At 45.3% G+C, this 18,734-nt stretch overlaps 1 protein-coding gene across 1 annotated transcript; it reads right to left on the bottom strand.

The window, feature by feature from the left end:
• Nucleotides 1–1,167: 1,167 nt before the first annotated feature.
• On the bottom strand, nucleotides 1,168–16,587 carry NOPCHAP1 (NOP protein chaperone 1). The gene is made up of 4 exons (XM_082256844.1): nucleotides 16,468–16,587; nucleotides 12,409–12,501; nucleotides 9,000–9,133; nucleotides 1,168–1,471 (listed from the first exon to the last, which is right to left on the bottom strand). The coding sequence occupies exons 1-4, from the start codon at nucleotides 16,538–16,540 to the stop codon at nucleotides 1,283–1,285; spliced, it is 489 nt and encodes a 162-aa protein (XP_082112970.1). The 5' UTR covers nucleotides 16,541–16,587; the 3' UTR covers nucleotides 1,168–1,282.
• Nucleotides 16,588–18,734: the final 2,147 nt, after the last annotated feature.

Consider the following 18,734-nt stretch of genomic DNA (forward strand, 5'->3'; position numbering starts at 1 on the left):
CAAATACCACCAAAAGAAAGCTCTATTTGTGGGAAAAAAAGGACGTAAATTTCTTTTGGGTACCACATTGCATGACCGCACAATTGTCAGTTAAAGTCGCACAGTGCCGAAGCACAAAAAGTGGTCTGGACGGAAGACAGCAAAATCCTCCGGTGGTAAAGTGGTTAAAAACGAAAATCGTTTTTTTTATCCGTACGAGAAAAATTGGCCTTTGTCCCTTTGAGAATTTTTGTACGAAAATTCTGAGTTGGCTGTGGAAAGTTGTGTACACACTATACGAAAATTCTTTGGACGAAAAGGTTTGCCTGATTTTCTTACAGTGTGTACTGGCCTTAAAGGGTGTTAACATATGGTGGCATAAGAAGCAGGGAGAAAAAAAAAAAAAAAAAAAGGAAGGATATATATATATTATATATATACATACACACACACACACACACACACACACACACACACACACACACACACACACACACACTGAAAGGTATAGGACCCCTTGGATAAATGATTCCAAGTCAAAAGCAATTATGTGGCCAGCCAAAGTTGTAAATGTAACAAAAATAAATAAATAAAAAGAACACTACTGCTCCAAGCACATTCTGAAACACCAAATTTTGCTCATGCCACAATATTTTTTTTAATAATACATGTAAAACATCTAAATTTAAGGTAAATGTATAATTCCACACAAAATTCCCTTGAAGGGTATACCAAATAGTGATTTTTCAGTGAGTGGAATCATCCTAATGTTTTTTTTTTTTTTTTCTATCTCTTGGAATGTCTGTAGTGAGACCTGTCAGTTTCTGCCCACTTATGCCATCTTGGGATATACCAACACTCATAGTGCATTGTTCATAATATAACATGATTTTACCCAGCATTAGTGGGGACACCCTGTAGCAGCACAAAGGAGCTCAACACAGAAATGTTATCATCAGAATTCCATACAGATTAGAAACAAGTAGAAGGTTTAATGCTCCAGAAGCAACCTGACAATGACATGTCAGCAGTGGGTGTATACGTGTATATATACTTTTATGAAAAGCATACAGATATTCCAACTTTGAAATGATACATGCATTGTAAAAAATATATTCATAACATTTCACAGCGTAATTCCTGCATATTGGGGTACATGTTTACAAATCAACGTCTGAGACACTCGTCTTGATTGGATAGGACTTTCCTAACATTTGTTCACCCCACACCGGGGCTCCCTTGTAACGCTTTCCTGACTAAAACATTGCACTGTCCTTGGTATTATACACACTAAATGGTCCTATTAACTCGGTTTCAGTTGGGTACTTGGATTCAAGACTTCTATTTTAGCTTTCTTTCTTCTTTGGCTCAGTCTGATATTGTTTTCTGTTATTTCTTCATTGTCTGGGTCACTGGCAGAGCTTTCATCTGAACTGCTCTCTTCCTCCTCTTCACTGGAGTCAGAACTGTTCAGTTCAACCAAGGCCACATCCTGCACACAGAAGTTCAACATTAGTGACATATTCAATATTACAAAAGATTTCCCTCATATCCTGTTTTGTCGACAGGGCGGAAATTTACTTAAGCTGGTGCACACAGAATCTTGTGCAGTTGTGCATGCTATCCTATCAGCTTCTAACTTCAGCTTGTTCAGTTAAGCTTTTGACAAGAAGGCCCCTTTCAGGCGGAGTAGAATCTGTCAAGGGGATCTTTCCGCTGATCCCTGCTGAGCATGTGGAGGACAGGTCTGTGTCCGCTCCACTATGCAGAGTGGACATAGACACAGCCCCCTGTTCTCTATGGGGCAGTCGGATGAAAATGGACTGTACGACTGTCCACAGGAAGGATAGGGAACAGATCCCATGCGTCTGTTTTTATCAGACCGGATTGGATGCTGGTGGGTATCAGCGGACAAATGTCCACTGAGATCTTCCACTCCATAGAGAACAATGGCTGGTCCGATCAGTAGGCTGGTATCAAAGGGGCCTAAAACCTAGAAGCTGATTGGTTACCATGCACAGCTGCACCAGTTTTAGTAACTCTCCCCCAAGGTGTGAAGGGGGTACATTTCCAATGGAGACACAGATCGCATTAAAAACATCTGTTTTTCAGTAGAGTTTGAAAATGGTTAAAACCTCAGGCTTTTATTGCGATCCGTTTTCTAGGTACAGCCATTTTCCTCAGTTGTTGTCAGGTAGTAAGGGAGAATTTCTTGAGCAAGGTCAGCAGTCAGCAATGTAAAATTAACAGAGGTTCTAATATTTTATCACTCTATCCAAAACTCAAAACTGCTACTATGGAGTCTTGCGTTTGTAGGCCATAATAATAACCTTTTCTCTGCCAGAGTGCTTTTTTCTTGGTTTATTTTGCACATTCAAAAAATAATTTTAAGTCTGAAGATTACATAGGGGATGGGGCAATTAATAATTTACAAAGGAAAGATAACATTGTTTTATGCTTGATGTTGACCTTAAAGGCAGTAACAGGGACACTGCATTTCCGGCAAGATCAACACAATTCTGTGCCTACTGAAAACGAATGCAACCAATGCATTTAAAGGCTGGTAAGCTGAAATATATTACATATTTGTTCATGGATGTAGTTTTATTTAAAGTACATTTTTTTAGAAGGATAGAAAAGTGCACTTCAGGACGGGCTCACATTTGTGTGGCAACACATGCACATTAACCACTTCCCGGCGGCCCTCCTGCACGAACCGATGTAGGTATACGTCGGTCACGCACCTGCAGCTAGGGGGCGAGCACGCCCCAGTGGCGGCACGCTCCCGCCCCCACTCGGCAGCAGGGATGCTGATGCTCAGGGCAGGTGGCTCCGATTGCCATCTGACACCCGCAATCGCTCCCCTCAGAGAGACGAATGGTCAGCTGTAGTAAACACAGCTTACCTTTCTTCTTTCTACAATGATAACTGAGCGCCTGTGATCTGGCTATATAGGAACACAGGTCTCTGATCATTTCAAAAGCCACGCCCCCACAGTTAGAAACACGCCCCTAAGTACACATTTAACCCCTTGATCACTTACTGTGTTAACCCCTTCCCTGTCATTATTACAGTAGCCGTGTATATTTTTAGCACTGATTACTGTAGTAATGTCACTGGTCCCCCCAAAAGTGTCAAAAATGTCAGGCAGGGGTCCGATCTGTCTGCTGCAAAAAAAATAAATAAAAATTGCAGATCGCCGCCATTACTAGTAAAAAAAAAAACAAATAATAAAAAAGGACATAAATCTTTCCCATAGTTAATAGATGCGATAACTTTTGCGCAAACCAATCAAAATAGGCTTATTATTATACAGGATTTATATAGCGCCAACAGTTTGCGCAGCGCTTTACAATGTGAGGGAAGACAATACAGTTACAATACAGTTCAATACAGGAGGAAGTAGAGGGCCCTGCTCGTTAAGAGCTTAGCTTATTGCGATTTTTTTTTTACCAAAAATATGTAGCAGAAAACAAATTGCCCTAAAATGTGTAACAACATTTTTGGGGAATGTTATATAGCAGAATGTGAAAAATATTGTTTTTTTTTTTTTTAGAATTGTCGCTTTTTTGTTTATAGTGCGCAAAGAAAAAAAAAAAACGCACAGGTGATCAAATACCACCAAAAGAAATCTCTATTGGTGGGGAAAAAAGGACATCAATTTTATTTGGGTACAGTGTTGCACAACAGCGCATTTGTCCATTAAAGTAACGCAGTGCCGAATCGCAAAATATGGCCTGGTCATCAATTGCTATGTTTGTAGCCTGTTGCAGCACAGACGCGGTGCCTGAATGCAATGGATTAGGGTTAGGAAGGTGTAGGTAATGTGCCATACTGCTCATTTCCGTAGCATAATAGTGTGAACTAGCCCGTAAAGTGGTTCTAAAGCTAAAACATTTTTTACCTTAATGCATTCCATGCATTAAAGCAGTTGTAAACCTCAGACATGAAATATGAACAAGGCATTTCCCTTTAAAGTATGTACTTGTCTCAATTAAGAGCATTTCTCTCTGCTGCTTTGTTCCTCTGCTATTAGCAGGAATTATTTCTGACACGTTTTGCAGACACCAAGAAAAAACAAAGTATCAGGGGAGGGATCTTCAGGTGATTGATAGCCTCAGCCCTGTTCCAGTGTGGAGGGGTGTATGTCCCTTCTTTCCAATCAACTCTCAGAACTCTTCTTACTGAGCTCTGCACAGTGTAACTTCAGCTCTTCTTCCCTTTTTTCTAAACGCTCAGACAAGCTTATAAATTCTGGACTTTGATCAAATGTAAAGAAGAGAAGACTGCTGATAAAAACAGGCACAACTCATGTAAGAGGATTTGTTTCATTACTGTGTATCACCCAAAGCCGGTTGCTTCACTGGGTACATGTAAGGCTCCATGTACACGGGACGTTGTAAATGGCCGTTTAGGAGCAGTTGGGCGTTTTTTTCAGAAACCCCTGAACCCACTTGCATGTTATCTTATCTGTCCATGTACACAGGGTCGTTTAGTCATTTGCAGGCAGTTGAGTTCAGGGGCGTTTTTTGGAACGCAATTATTTGCATTCGAACGTGTGTTTCCCGGCGTTTCAAACGCAAAAACGGGACCGAACGTGATGAAGTACGTTCAGCCACGTTATACGTTTTTTTTTCTTCCATTCAAAATCAATGGTTCCCTATGGGAGCCTATTGATTTGAATGGAAGTCGCATTCTGATCCGATTTGCGGCGCGACTTGCGCTGTGAAAATCTTGAGGGGGAACTCCACGCCAAAAATGGGAAAAAAAAAAAAAAAACTGCGTGGGGGTCCCCCCAGGTTCCAAACCATGCCCTTCGGGTCTGGTATGGAATTTTAGGGTAGCCCCACGCCGAGAAAAATGGCGTGGGGTCCCCCCCAAAATCCATACCAGACCCTTATCCGAGCACGCAGCCCAGTAAGGCAGGAAGGGGAGGGGACGAGTGAGCGGCCCCAACCCCCCTGGACCATACCAGGCCACATGCCCTCAACATGGGGGGGGGGGGGTGTTGGTGCTTTGGGGCAGGGGGAGCTCTGCACCCCCCACCTCAAAGCACCTTGCCCCCATGTTGATGGGGACAAGGGCCTCATCCCCACAACCCTGGCCCCCCGAGATCCCAGACCCCCTCTGTATGTGAATGGGTATGGGGTACACTGTACCCCTACCCATTCACCCCATAAAAGGCAGTGTATGTAAATAACGACAGGAGACGTTTTGAAAAGTTTATTAAAAATCTTCATCCGGACTTCTCCTGCTCTGGTCTTCTCCCTCTCAGCTCTTCTTGTCTTCTGCTCTTTTGCTGTCCGCTCTTCTCCTCTTCTTCCTCCGGTCCTCCTCCGACGCTGTCCCCGGTGATTATGCCAGTCTCTGCAGCTTGTTATATAGCCATTAGGCATGAGGGACGGGGCCTCCCGATGACACCATCGGGAGGCCACGCCCCTAATGGGTATATAACAAGCTGCAGAGACCGGCATGATCACGGGGGACAGCGTCGGAGGAGGACCGGAGGAAGAAGAAGAGCAGAGGGCAAAAGAGCAGAAGAGTGGACAGCAAAAGAGCAGAAGACAAGAAGAGTGGAGAGGGAGAAGACCAGAGCGGAGAAGTCCGGATGAAGATTTTTAATAAACTTTTCAAAACGTCTCCTGTCGTTATTTACATACACTGCCTTTTATGGGGTGAATGGGTAGTGGTACAGTGTACCCCATACCCATTCACATAGGGAGGGGGTCCGGGATCTGGGGGGCCCCCGATGAGATTCCGATGAGCCCCCTGCCCGCAGACCCCCACAACCACCGGCCAGGGTTGTGGGGATGAGGCCCTTGTCCCCATCAACATGGGGGCAAGGTGCTTTGAGGTGGGGGGTGCAGAGCTCCCCCTGCCCCAAAGCACCAACACCCCGCCCCCCCCATGTTGAGGGCATGTGGCCTGGTATGGTCCAGGGGGGTGGGGCCGCTCGTACGTCCCCTCCCCCTTCCTGCCCTACCGGGCTGCGTGCTTGGATAAGGGTCTGGTATGGATTTTGGGGGGGACCCCACGCCGTTTTTTCGGCGTGGGGCTACCCTCAAATTCCATACCAGACCCGAAGGGCCTTGTTTGGAACCTGGGGGGGGACCCCCACGCAGTTATTTTCCCATTTTTGTCGTAGAGTTCCCCCTCAAGATTCTCACAGCGCAAGTCGCGCCGCAAGTCGGATCATTCTGGTCCGACTTGCGGTGCGACTTCCATAGGGAACCATTGATTTTGAATGGAGGCAGAAAAAACGCTGCTAAAAGCAACGTGGCCAAACGTGCAATAATGCCAATGGAAAAAGCTACTGAAAGCACGTTTAACAGCTGTTTTTTCCGGCGTCAGAACTAGCTTTGCAGCACGTTTTTTTCTAACGTCCCGTGTACATGGAGCCTAAGAGTTTAGAACCACTTTAAGGTAAAAAAAAATAAAAATAATAATGTTTTACCAACTTGCTGTGCCCACCCGCCCTAAACACTTACCCGAGTCCTGTATAAATCCAGCGCCGTGCTCCGCTGCAGTTCTTCTTCCCGGTCTTTCTTCTCACAGAAGGATTGGGTAGCAATGGGAACCAAGGGCTCCTGCTGCTGTCAGTCAAATCCTTTGAGCAGGGGGTAGGGCCAAGCTCAGGATACACACACAGCCCGGCTCGAGCGTGTGTACGTATCAGCCTCCATAGAAAGCAACTAGCTATGGAGGCAGGCAGGTTAGAGGAGGAGCTGAGAGTGCAGGCGGGGAACCCCAGGAGGTGCGGGGGTCATTCTGCGCAATACCAGGCGAAAAGAACATGGTTATTTGAATTTTAAAAAAATTATGGTTTTAGAAACGCTTTAATGTTTAATCCTTTTTGTTGCTGATCACAGGTACAACACTCTTGCAGTACAATGTAAGGTTACAGAGGATGAATTATACTAATTTTTTGTTTTAAGCACAGATTGTCGGCATTTTATTTTGAACCATATTTGGGAGATTTCTGTTACACTTTATTCATGCTAAAAAAAAATAAAAAAACAATATTGTGGAGCTGCGCTTACCATGTTATATGGAAAATCTGGAGATGTCAATAGATTCTAAACAGTACCCTCTAAAAAATCTAATCTCCTGGTACATGACAGCCCGGGCACCCCCGTTCTGGCCTAATAACTGCATATCTGCAGTGTGAGATAATCTAATGCACTGCTGTCTCTAGCTGGGAGTCTCAAAAGATTTGGTAATGTCATTACTGTGTGGTTCACTGTTCTCCTTGCTGGAAAGGAAGCTGTACTGCAAGAACACTCCCTACGTCTGCTTTATTCTCTTTCTGTACCTCTCCTGTTGCTTCCTGAATATTTTCCCATATGTCTTCAGATTGCCAGTCATTAGTTCTAATAAGCAAAACCCTACTCCTCTACCAAGCTGTTAGCTTCCACACAGAGATACAGTGGAGGAACAAGAAAAGGCAAGTCAGGACAAAAGACTGGCTGTACAGAGCCTACAGGCAATACTTATGACTAGTCCTTTTCCCTTTGCTTGGCTATTCAAGGTACAGTTTCCACAGTACAAGTCCTCTTTAAAGTTAGATATTAACCACTTCTGGACCGGAAGGTTTTAATGGCCAGGCCATTTTTTGCGATACGGCACTGCATTATTTTAACTGACAATTGCATTGTCGTGTGACGCTGTACCCAAATAAAATTGATGTCTTTTTTTTTTTTTTTTCCCACATATAGAGCTCTCTTTTGGTGGTATTTGATCACCTCTGCGATTTTTATTTTTTGCGTTATAAACAAAAAAAAGAGCAACAACTCTGGGAAAAAAAATATAAAACAAAAAACTATTTTTTACTTTCTGCTATAAAATATTCCCAATAAATTATTTTTTTTTTAAAATAAAATGTTTTCTTCATTTTAGGCCAATATGTATTTTGATTGGCTTCGGGGGAGCCAATCAGCGCCCCCACTAACGGTCTTGCGAAACGATGTACAGGTACGATGTTTCGCGGGACAGACCCGAACCTGCCACCGTATAAGTACGGCGGCTGGTCGGCAAGTGGTTAAAAGGTATATTTTACTAGACGGTCCTATGTGGTTTTTAGACTTCGCTCTGGTTGATACCATCAATTATTAATTGGCTTTTTAAAAAAAGTGAAAAATGTCTTGTTACAGCCAGGTGACAAGGATTTATTTTTTAATCAACATAATTATTGATGGTTTATGTACTGAACATAAACCATACCCTATACTATATGTTTTAAACAGAAGACCTTTTGCACCATCTTATATTTACTATAACCTTAGCTTTTAGGAGAAAGGGTTTAAACGGACATAAACCTCAGATATTGTCTCAGCATACTTTCATTAAGCAATGGGTTTTCATGGTATTAATGCTAGTTCTCCTATTGGTGGCCATATGCAAAGGGATTTAGGCACTGAACACATGAAAATCCTGAAATATGCCTATATCTATCCTACTTATTGAGATAAAAGCAGTGTAAACCCTGTAAAAAAAGGGGGGCGGGGGATATTGAGAGAGGAAAGGAGCTTTGATGGACATTTACAACATTGACAAGGAGGGGTTCACACATATGCAATGCGGGAACCAGCACGATTCCTGTGCAGGTTCCTGCATCGCATGTCCCTCACAGGCAGTTAACACTGCCATCTGCGAAACCGCTGTGAGTGTCAACAGAAAGTTATCGACACCCCTAGATCGGTTCGCAGATCGCAGTGCAAATCATTAAATGGTACAGGAATCACACACCAATGGGATCCGATTACAGTGCAAACCAAAAATAAGGTTCTGCATCATTTTGGTGCGAATACAATTTCTGCCAGTTTGTATGGCTGAATTCGCATCGCACAGACATTGTGTATGATCTGTACAGCAATGCGGTGCAAATCACATGCAATGTCCGTGTTTGCACCAGTGTGAAACCAGCATTACTGTATTTTCTAGCTTTCCCAATTACCCATCATTCAATCAAAATGAAAAGTTTACATGCAAGTAACTACTGATTAGAAAAGTATCATCCTTGCCATTTCAATGATCTTCTCCTGATCTTCAACATTCTCTATGTCATAGGTCCCAGCTGGACAAGTTCCAATTTCTTTGCTGAGTTTTTCATTGGCTGAGGCCATCTGAGGCAGGAAACTCTGGACTCGGTCAAGTACTGTGACAACAAAAGACAAGATAAACATTTGTTTGTTTCCATCATCCATATAGGACTACATCTATTGTGTGATTGTCATTAGAACTAATGTGCCAAATTATTTTAGGGCTGCAACGATTAATTTGTCTGTCGACTAATCTATCGATTATTTTTACGATTAGTCGACTAATCTAACGATTATTTAAAGGTTTTCTTTTTTTGCTTAATTGTTTTTTTGATTAGCTAATTAATCCTGTAATTAATACAGACCCCCTCAGTAAGCCCCCCTCCCAGTACAGACCCCACAGTAAGCCCTCCCACCTAGTACAGACCACTTAGTAAGCCCCCCCTCCCAGTGCAGACCCCCTCAGTAAGCCCTCCCACCTAGTACAGACCACTTAGTAAGCCCCCCTCCCATTGCAGACCCCTCAGTAAGCCCTCCCACCTAGTACAGACCACTTAGTAAGCCCCCCTCCCATTGCAGACCCCTCAGTAAGCCCTCTCACCTAGTACAGCTGGCAGACCCCATGAACCCCAACAACAGATCCTATACACCCCCAGCTGGCAGACCCCATGTACCCCAATGACAGATCCCATGTACCACCAGCTAGCGGACCCCATGAACCCCAATCAATGACAGACCCCATGTACCCCAATGACAGATCCCATGTACCACCTGCTAGCAGACCCCATGAACCCCAATGACAGACCCCATGTACCCCAATGACAGATCCCATGTACCACCAGCTAGCAGACCCCATGAACCCCAATGACAGACCCCATGTACCCCAATGACAGATCCCATGTACCACCAGCTAGCAGACCCCATGAACCCCAATGACAGACCCCATGTACCCCAATGACCGATCCCATGTACCATCAGCTAGCAGACCCCATGAACCCCAATCAATGACAGACCCCATGTACCCCAATGACAGATCCCATGTACCACCAGCTAGCAGACCCCATGAACCCCAATGACAGACCCCATGAACCCCAATGACAGATCCTATACACCCCCAGCAGGCAGACTCCATGAATCCCCAACAACAGATCCCACACACCCCCCAGCTGGCAGACCCCCATGTACCCCCCACTGACAGGTCCAATAGACTCTAATGACAGGTCCCATGTCCCCCCAGTATTAGATCCCATGTCTCCCATGCACCCCAATTCCAATCCCAGCATATGACTCCGGACACTCACTTAGTAAATGCCTCTCCCAGGTCTATGACCACCGCGGTCTTCTCTCCCTGCAGTCTTCTCTCCCCCCGTCCCCAGCCCCTCGTACGGCGGCATCTCCTCCTCCCCGGGCCCGGTGTTCTGCTGCGGCGCACTGATTGCTCCCGGCCGGAAGCGGCGCTGCGGCCGGCCAGGGGGCGTGTGACGTCACACGTTGACGCGTCGACGCCTTTCACGCACGTCAATGTTTTTGTAGTCGACGTTGTCGACTACGTCGACGCGTCGTGGCAGCCGTAAATTTGTGTATTTTTAACTGTTTTACCAGACACTGACCCAGAGGATTTAGAGTGGACCGCACAAAAAAATAAGAAACCCACACACCTGGTGAGGGGGTACTACAGAACAGGGGGTGATGTCACCAACATATTGATGCCATACCGGGCACTGACAACACTTTGCCTACTTACCTTTAAAGGGGTCCTTGCTGGAAAGACAACGCACTCCCCTAGGTGTACTGGGCGGTAGAGTATAACCCAAATATCTATTTATCTGTACAAGTGTGAAACACATTATCATTGGGGGGGGGGGGGGGTTTCCTCCTATTTTGCATCTGGTGATCTGGCCACTCCCATTTCATCCTGGGATTGAGGACGCTCGTCTCCCAGGACGCAATGCAAAGGAGGAAGTGACGTCGGCGGCCGTGTCCGCACAAGGAGGAAGAAGAAGGAAGGTAAGTTTATTTTCATTAAAAACAAAGTAAGTGGAAAAAAAAAAATTTAACTATCCAATTCTTTCAGGTTTTTTTTTGCAAACTGATGCTGCAAAAATTTTTTTTAGGGTGGAACTCCGCTTTAAGTCAGCTAATACATCTAACACTCCTCTCCCCTCAAACTGACAATGCTGATGTACAAATGTGTCCCCTGTGCTCATTCATCAAGAGTGGGGGCACTCTAGGCCTCATGCACACTACAACTCAAAAAAGCTGCTTCTGCAGGTGTCTGAGCTGTTTTTTCTCTCTGCCTGTAAATTCCCCTTCATGTTACCCTATGTGTCCACGCACACTATTGGAGTTTACAGGCAAAAAAATAATAATTTACTTGTGCTTTCAGGAGAGGAGCTTTTGAGCATTAAAAAAAAAAAATACCTGAAGCGTGTAAACAGGTCTAAACATGCGGTAACCTCTAGGTGCTGTAAGCAGGTGAGCATTTTTGTTTTTATTTCAATAAACAGAATGAATATTCTGGTCAATGAAATTATTAAACACCTAAGCACTTGAAGCTTCTATCAGCTGCAATATATTACATTTTTGGTTAAGGGATAAGTTCACCTTTGGGAACATGTTACATTTTTTACCCATTTTTAGGGTGGAACATGTTCTTGTTCCTGTCCCCGATACACACCCCCCCCCCCCCCCCCCAATGACAGGGGGCCGGGGATCTTCTCCTTGCACCTGCTGTCACTATTTAAAAAGAGAGTTTTGTAAGTTAATTTTAAAGTACCAACAGCCTTTGTAGTTCTCAAACTACCAGGGCACTTTTCGGTGCTGTAGGTGGTTCATGGATTCTTCCTCTCATTGTGTAACTGCTTGTAAAAAGGTTTAAGCAGACAGCTTACTCCGACAGGCTGCAGGAGCCCTGCATTGCACCCACGATCTGCTGATGCTTTCCAAAACATTTGCATTTATTATTTTTTTTCAAAGGTGAACTTATCCTTTAGACCCCATTCACACTGGGGCGACCTGTCAGGCGACCTGGTCGCCTGACAAGTCGCCTGCCATAGAGCAGCACAGGACCCATTCTAATAGGAGCGACACAAGTCGCTCCGACTTAGAAAAAGGGTCCGGAGCTTCTTTGGAGCGACCTGGAGCAGCCTGCATTGACTTCAATGATAATGAAGTCCATGCCGGCCTCTCCAAGGTCGCGGTGCGAGCTGCGCACCGCGACTTCACAGGTCGCCCGGCAAAGTCGGGTCGCCCCAGTGTGAACGGGGTCTTACTATACTATAAATAAAAATAAGAGATAAAAGAGAAATTCAACTGTTTTTATCAGTGGCAGAAAAAAAATACTACAAATTATACACTTAAGTTATAGAATGAAAATAAAAAAAGGACTTACCGCTGCTCCGTGGCATTCTAACAATAGGAGAAGACAATCCATTTTTGTTGTTCTGCTTTGAATTTATCAGTAACTTGTTGTACAGACCTTTACCTGTACAGAAGAAAAGTAAAACGCATTATGTTATGTTGTCACACTGACAAGGGGGAGTAAAGTCAGCGGGAGAGGCAGCAGGAGCTGGAACACGTTTCAGAAGGTGGGCTTGTGTTACTAGACCCAACTTTTTTCCCCAACTTCTGTTGAGGTAGTGTAGAATTAAATATGTAAAGCTTGCTTCCATTAAAATTTATTATTTTTTTCTTTTGCCTTGGTCATCCCCGAACCATTAACGCCAAACTCCCTGATCACAACCCCCCCCCCCCCCCCGTTTGCGGGTGCCACCTTTAGTGAGCCATCTACTAAAGTGTGCAATCCTGGCCAGTTGTGTGTGCATCCATTCAAACACACAGCGCTCCACAAGACACACCCCTACTATCTCCTCCCAGACAGATGTTACAGAACTTGCGCTCCTCCACATTCCATGACACTCCCACCACCATGCTTGACTGTAGGCAAGCCACTCTTTTCTTTTTACTCCTCACCTGGTTGCTGCCACACACGCTTGACACCATCAGAGCCAAATACTTTTATTGGTCCCATTAGATCACAGGACATGGTTCCAGTAATCCATGTCCTTAGTCTGCTTGTCTTCAGCATACTATTTGCGGGATTTCTTGTGCATCATCTTTAGAAGAGGCTTCCTTCTGGGATGACAGCCATGCAGACTAATTTGATGCAGTGTGTGGCGCATGGTCTGAGCACTGACAGGCTGACCCCCCCAACCCTTTCAACTTCTGCAGCAATGCTGGCAGCATTCATATGTCTATTTCCCAAAGACAACCTCTGGATATGACGTCGAGCATGTGCACTCAACCTCTTCTGTCGACCATAACGAGACCTGTTCTGAGTGGAACTTGTCCTGTTAAACCGCTGTATGGTCTTGGCCACTGTGCTGCAGCTCAGTTTCAGGGTCTTGGCAATCTTCTTATAGCCTAGGCTACATTTATGTAGACCAACAATTCTTTTTCTCAGATCCTCAGAGAGTTCTTTGCCATGAGGTGCCATGTTGAACTTCCAGTGACCAGTAAGAGAGTGAGAGCGATAACACCAAATTTAACACACCTGCTCCCCATTCACACCTGAGACCTTGTAACACTGAGTCACATGACGCCAGGGAGGGAAAATGGCTAGTTGGGCTCAATTTGGACATTTTGTCTTAGGGGTGTACTCATTTTTGTTGCCAGCGGTTTAGACATTAATGGCTGTGTGTTGAGTTATTTTGTGGGGATAGCAAATTTACACTGTTATACAAGCTGTACACTCACTACTTTACATTGTAGCAAAGTGTAATTTCTTCAGTGTTGTCACATAAAAAGATATAATAAAATATTTACAAAAATGTAAGAGGTGCACTAACTTTTGTGAGACGCTGTAGATCATCAGGATCCAGCTGTCTCTTCTGGGTTACAGCAGCTAGCCCCCTGATGACGTGCTGCTACATATATGCAATGTGTGGTAGATGGCCCCACAGACTCCTGGGTGAGTAACAGTAGTATACGAGGAGGCAAAGTAAAGCAAGAAATTGGGGGGCTAAATTTGATTTTATACACACACACACAAGCTACCTTATTAGCTACACCTGTTTCATTACAAATTGCTAATCAGCCAATCACATGGTAGCAACGCATTTAGGCATCTAGACGTGGTGAAGATGACTTGCTGAAGTTCACACTGAGCATCAGAATGGGGTAAGAAAGGGGATTTAAGTGACTTTGAACATAACATTGCTGTTGGTTCCAGATGGGCTGGTCTGAGTATTTCAAAAACTGCTGATCTACTGGTATTTTAACACAACCATCTCTAGGGTTTACAGAGAATGTTCCAAAAAAGAGAAAATATCCAGTGAGCGGAAGCTGTGTGGACAAAAATGCCTTGTTGATGTCAGAGGAGAATGGGCTAAATGGTCCGAGACGATAGAAAGTCAACAGTAACTCAAAAAACCACTTGTTACAACCAAGGTATGCAGAATATTATTTCTGAATGCCCAAAACATGTTACAGTGGATGGGCTTGAGCAGGAGAAAACGACACTGGGCGGCCACTCCTGTCAGCTAAAAACAGGAAACTGAGGCTACAACAGGCTCACCAAAGTTGGTCAACAGAAGATTGGAAAAACTGTTGCCTGGTCTGATGAGTCTCAATTTCAGCTGCGACATGCAAATGGGTCAGAATTTGGCGTAAACAATATGAAAGCATGGATCCATCCCACCCTCTATCAGCGGTTCAGGCAGGTGGTGGTGGTATAAGGGATATTTTCCTGGCACACGGTGGGCTCCTTAGCACCAATTCAGCATCGTTTAAATGCCACAGCCTACCTGAGTATTGTTGCTGACCATGTCCATCCCTTTATGACTGCAGTGTACCCATCTTCTGATGGCTCCTTCCAGCAGGATAATGCACCATGTCACAAAGCTCAAATCATCGCAAACTGGTTTCTTGAACATGACAACGAGGTCACTGTACTCCAATGGCCTCCACAGTCACCAGATCTCAGTCCAATAGAGCACCTTTGGGATGTGGTGGAATGCGAGATTCGCATCATGGATGTGCAGCCAACAAATCTACAGCAACTGCTTAAAGTGGTAGTATACCACTTTTTTTACACTTTTACCTACAGGTAAGCCTATAATAAGGCTTACCTGTAGGTACAATATCTTCTAAACCGGCACGGTTTAGGAGATATTTGCAGTGCATGCAGCCGCTCACATGAGCGGCGCATGCGCTCTGAAGGTCCGGCGGACCTTCAGCTTCCCTTTCCGGGAGCTTGCAGGAAAATGACTCCCGAGTGACGTCATCGTGGCTCCGGCCACTCACAGCGCGGAGCCGCCAAACCCAGAAGAGACACCGTGGGATCATGTCAGTGCCTGCAGCGGTGTCCGGGGGTCCGTTTTGGGGCTTCGTTCTAAGGTAAGTAATTCATAATGAGCTAGTATGTCTTGCAGGTTTTTTTATTTTTTATTTTAGGTTTACAACCGCTTTAATGCCATCACGTCACTATGGACCAAAATCTCTAAAGAATGTTTCCAACACCTTGTTGAATCTATGGCATGAAGAATTAAGGCAGTTCTGAAGGCAAAAGGAGGTCCAACCCAGTACTAGCAAAGTGTACCTACTAAAGTGGCTGGTGAGTGTGTGTGATATATTACTTAGAGAAAGTTTAAGAGAGTGAGTGTCCTCTTTATAAGTGCCGATTCACACTATAGCGTGTGCGGCGATCGCATGTAATATCGGAGCGCACTGCTCCTTCATTACATGCGATCGGATGTGCAGTGCGAATTCAGCCATACACTTTGTATGGCTAAATTCGCACTGCACCCATACAAAAGTCGCACATGACCCTTTTTTTCAGCCGCATCAGGATCAGATCGCACAGTGGTTCACACTTGTGCGATCTGATCCTGTGCGAACTGTCAGATCGCACTGCGATATGCGATCAAACTGGGGGTGTCGTTAACATTTCATTGACACCCCCTGCGTATCGCATATGGCAGTGTGAACTGCCAGATGTGCGTTTGCGATGCGGGAACAGGCTGCAAATTTGTGTGACCCGGCACTAACTGTACATGACAGATAAAGAAGTCAGTCCATCCCAAACTTTCCAGACTATGTACACATGCTACACTGTTTGCCATTTTATATATGACCTAGACTGTGTAGTGTATATAGATATGTGAAGGATGTCCCTTATACACAGCACTATGCAAACTCCACTTTAGATACAAAAGAAATAATAATCAGTGTTTACAGCTTGTACAAAGAACTCCTAAACTGTGTGTACTTATCTAGATGAGAAGGCAGGAATAAAGTAGAAAAAACATCTCCATACAAACAGCAATGTGAGAGATGGTGGGGAAAAGACAAATCATAACATGCTTGCTCTGCCCCCCTCTCCCATATCAGCCAGACAAAAGTGCCTTGTACTTCTTATCACAAACACATTGCCACCGATAGTTGTCATCACCTTGTGAAGAACCAACTTCCAGTAACTCCGCAGAACGATGCTGCTTCACAGTCTGACCCCCAGCTTCCTCCATCCTCTCCTGATCAGCCTGCTAAACACAAACACGTGAGAGTGTGCACCCAACAGGAAGCTGGCAGCACACTGATGATGTCACCCATAGCTCAGTCACTGGCGGCCATGATAGATAAGGGAAAGAAATCTCTGGCAGCTGTATTATTTTTTTTTTCATGGCTGCAGTCAGTTGTTTTCCAGGAGCAGCTATAAACAGGAATGATATTATCACTATTATACCCTGCCTCTAAGAGGAGACAGATCCAGGAGATCTCCTGTCACATCTAATAGTTCATTTGTTGTCTCTATAATAAGGAGACCGGATTTTTTAAATTAAATCCGGGGACTTTTTTTTTTTATTGGCAAATGGCACAGGACTGCATAATACACAGAGCGCTGGGCACAGGACTGCATAATACACAGAGCGCTGGGCACAGGACTGCATAATACACAGAGCGCGGGGCACAGGACTGCATAATACACAGAGCGCGGGGCACAGGACTGCATAATACACAGAGCGCGGGGCACAGGACTGCATAATACACAGAGCGCGGGGCACAGGACTGCATAATACACAGAGCGCGGGGCACAGGACTGCATAATACACAGAGCGCGGGGCACAGGACTGCATAATACACAGAGCGCGGGGCACAGGACTGCATAATACACAGAGCGCTGAGCACAGGACTACATAATACACAGAGCGCGGGGTACAGGACTGCATAATACACAGAGCACTAAGCACAGGACTGCATAATACACAGCGCACTGGGCACAGGACTACATAATACACAGAGCACTGGGCACAGGACTGCATAATACACAGAGCGCTGGGCACAGGACTACATAATACACAGAGCACTGGGCACAGGACTGCATAATACACAGAGCACTGAGCACAGGACTACATAATACATAGAGCGCTGGGCACAGGACTACATAATACACAGATCGCTGGGCACAGGACTACATAATACACAGAGCACTGGGCACAGGACTGCATAATACACAGAGCCTGGGCACAGGACTACATAATACACAGAGCCTGGGCTCAGGACTACATAATACACAGACCGCTGGGCACAGGACTGCATAATACACAGAGCCTGGGCACAGGACTACATAATACACAGAGCCTGGGCTCAGGACTACATAATACACAGACCGCTGGGCACAGGACTGCATAATACACAGAGTGCCAGGCAGAGGACTACATAATACACAGAGCACTGGGCACAGGACTGCATAATACACAGAGCGCTGGGCACAGGACTACATAATATACAGAAAGGTGTTTTTGTCCAGCGGGGGGCGTCTGCATCTGAGCCACCAGGCTGTTTCTCAGCCAGCATGGGATGCCTTGTTAACATTAATGCAGCCCTGAATCCGGGGACAGACTTGGTCCAGGGACAGTGTCCTCAATCCAGGGACTGTCCCCGGAAACCAGGGAAGTCTGGTCACCCTACTCTATAATTGGGAAGCTCTGGAAAGGTTACACTATATTGTCAAAAGTATTGGGACACCTGCCTTTACACACACACATGAACTTTAATGGCATCCCAGTCTTAGTCCATAGGGTTCAATATTGGGTTGGCTCACCCATTGCAGCTATAACAGCTTCAACTCTTCTGGGAAGGCTGTCCAAAAGGTTTAGGAGTTTTTCTATGGGAATGTTTGACCATTCTTACAGAAGCACATTTGTGAGGTCAGGCAGAGAGAAGGCCTGTCTGTGCTCTAATTCATCCCAAAGGTGTTTTAATGGGTTGAGGTCAGGACTCTGTGCAAGCCAGGGTTGCCACCTTTTCTTCAAGCCAAACCCGAACACTGTAGTGGCCTGGGACACCTTTGAACGCCCCAAGGAGAGTAGTAATGTGGTGCACATAGTGGGCCAGATCGAACAGTGGGCGTGTCTGAATTGCTCTTGATGATGTCATCGCCCTGCCCCCCCCCCCCCTTTTGATGCAGAACCTGCCCCTAGACAGCTGCTCACAGCTCCCAGACGGCAACAGATTTGTGTGTGACTATCATGGTTACTTGGGGAGTCACAGCCTGGTCTGAATGATGTGTCCGGGTTTTAGTCTGCCTGAAACCCAGACACATGATTCAAAATCTGGACTGTCCAAGTAAATCCCGGACAGGTGGCAACCCTAGTGCAAGCCAGTCAAGTTCCTCCACCCCAAACTCGCTCATCAATGTCTTTATGGACCTTGCTTCGT

Source organism: Pelophylax lessonae (assembly GCF_965119305.1).
Source record: "Pelophylax lessonae genome assembly, chromosome: 4".
NCBI classification, from domain to species: Eukaryota; Metazoa; Chordata; class Amphibia; order Anura; family Ranidae; genus Pelophylax; species Pelophylax lessonae.

Bases quoted from the DNA above. Each gene is read 5' to 3' on its own strand.
- NOPCHAP1 (XM_082256844.1), bottom strand. From the start codon at position 16,540: ATGGAGGAAGCTGGGGGTCAGACTGTGAAGCAGCATCGTTCTGCGGAG. The intron at 12,502-16,467 runs GTGATGACAACT...TCTTCTGTACAG, and splicing joins GGAAGTTGGTTCTTCACAAG to GTAAAGGTCTGTACAACAAG. The intron at 1,472-8,999 runs GCAAGGATGATA...TTCTGTGTGCAG, and splicing joins AGGAGAAGATCATTGAAATG to GATGTGGCCTTGGTTGAACT.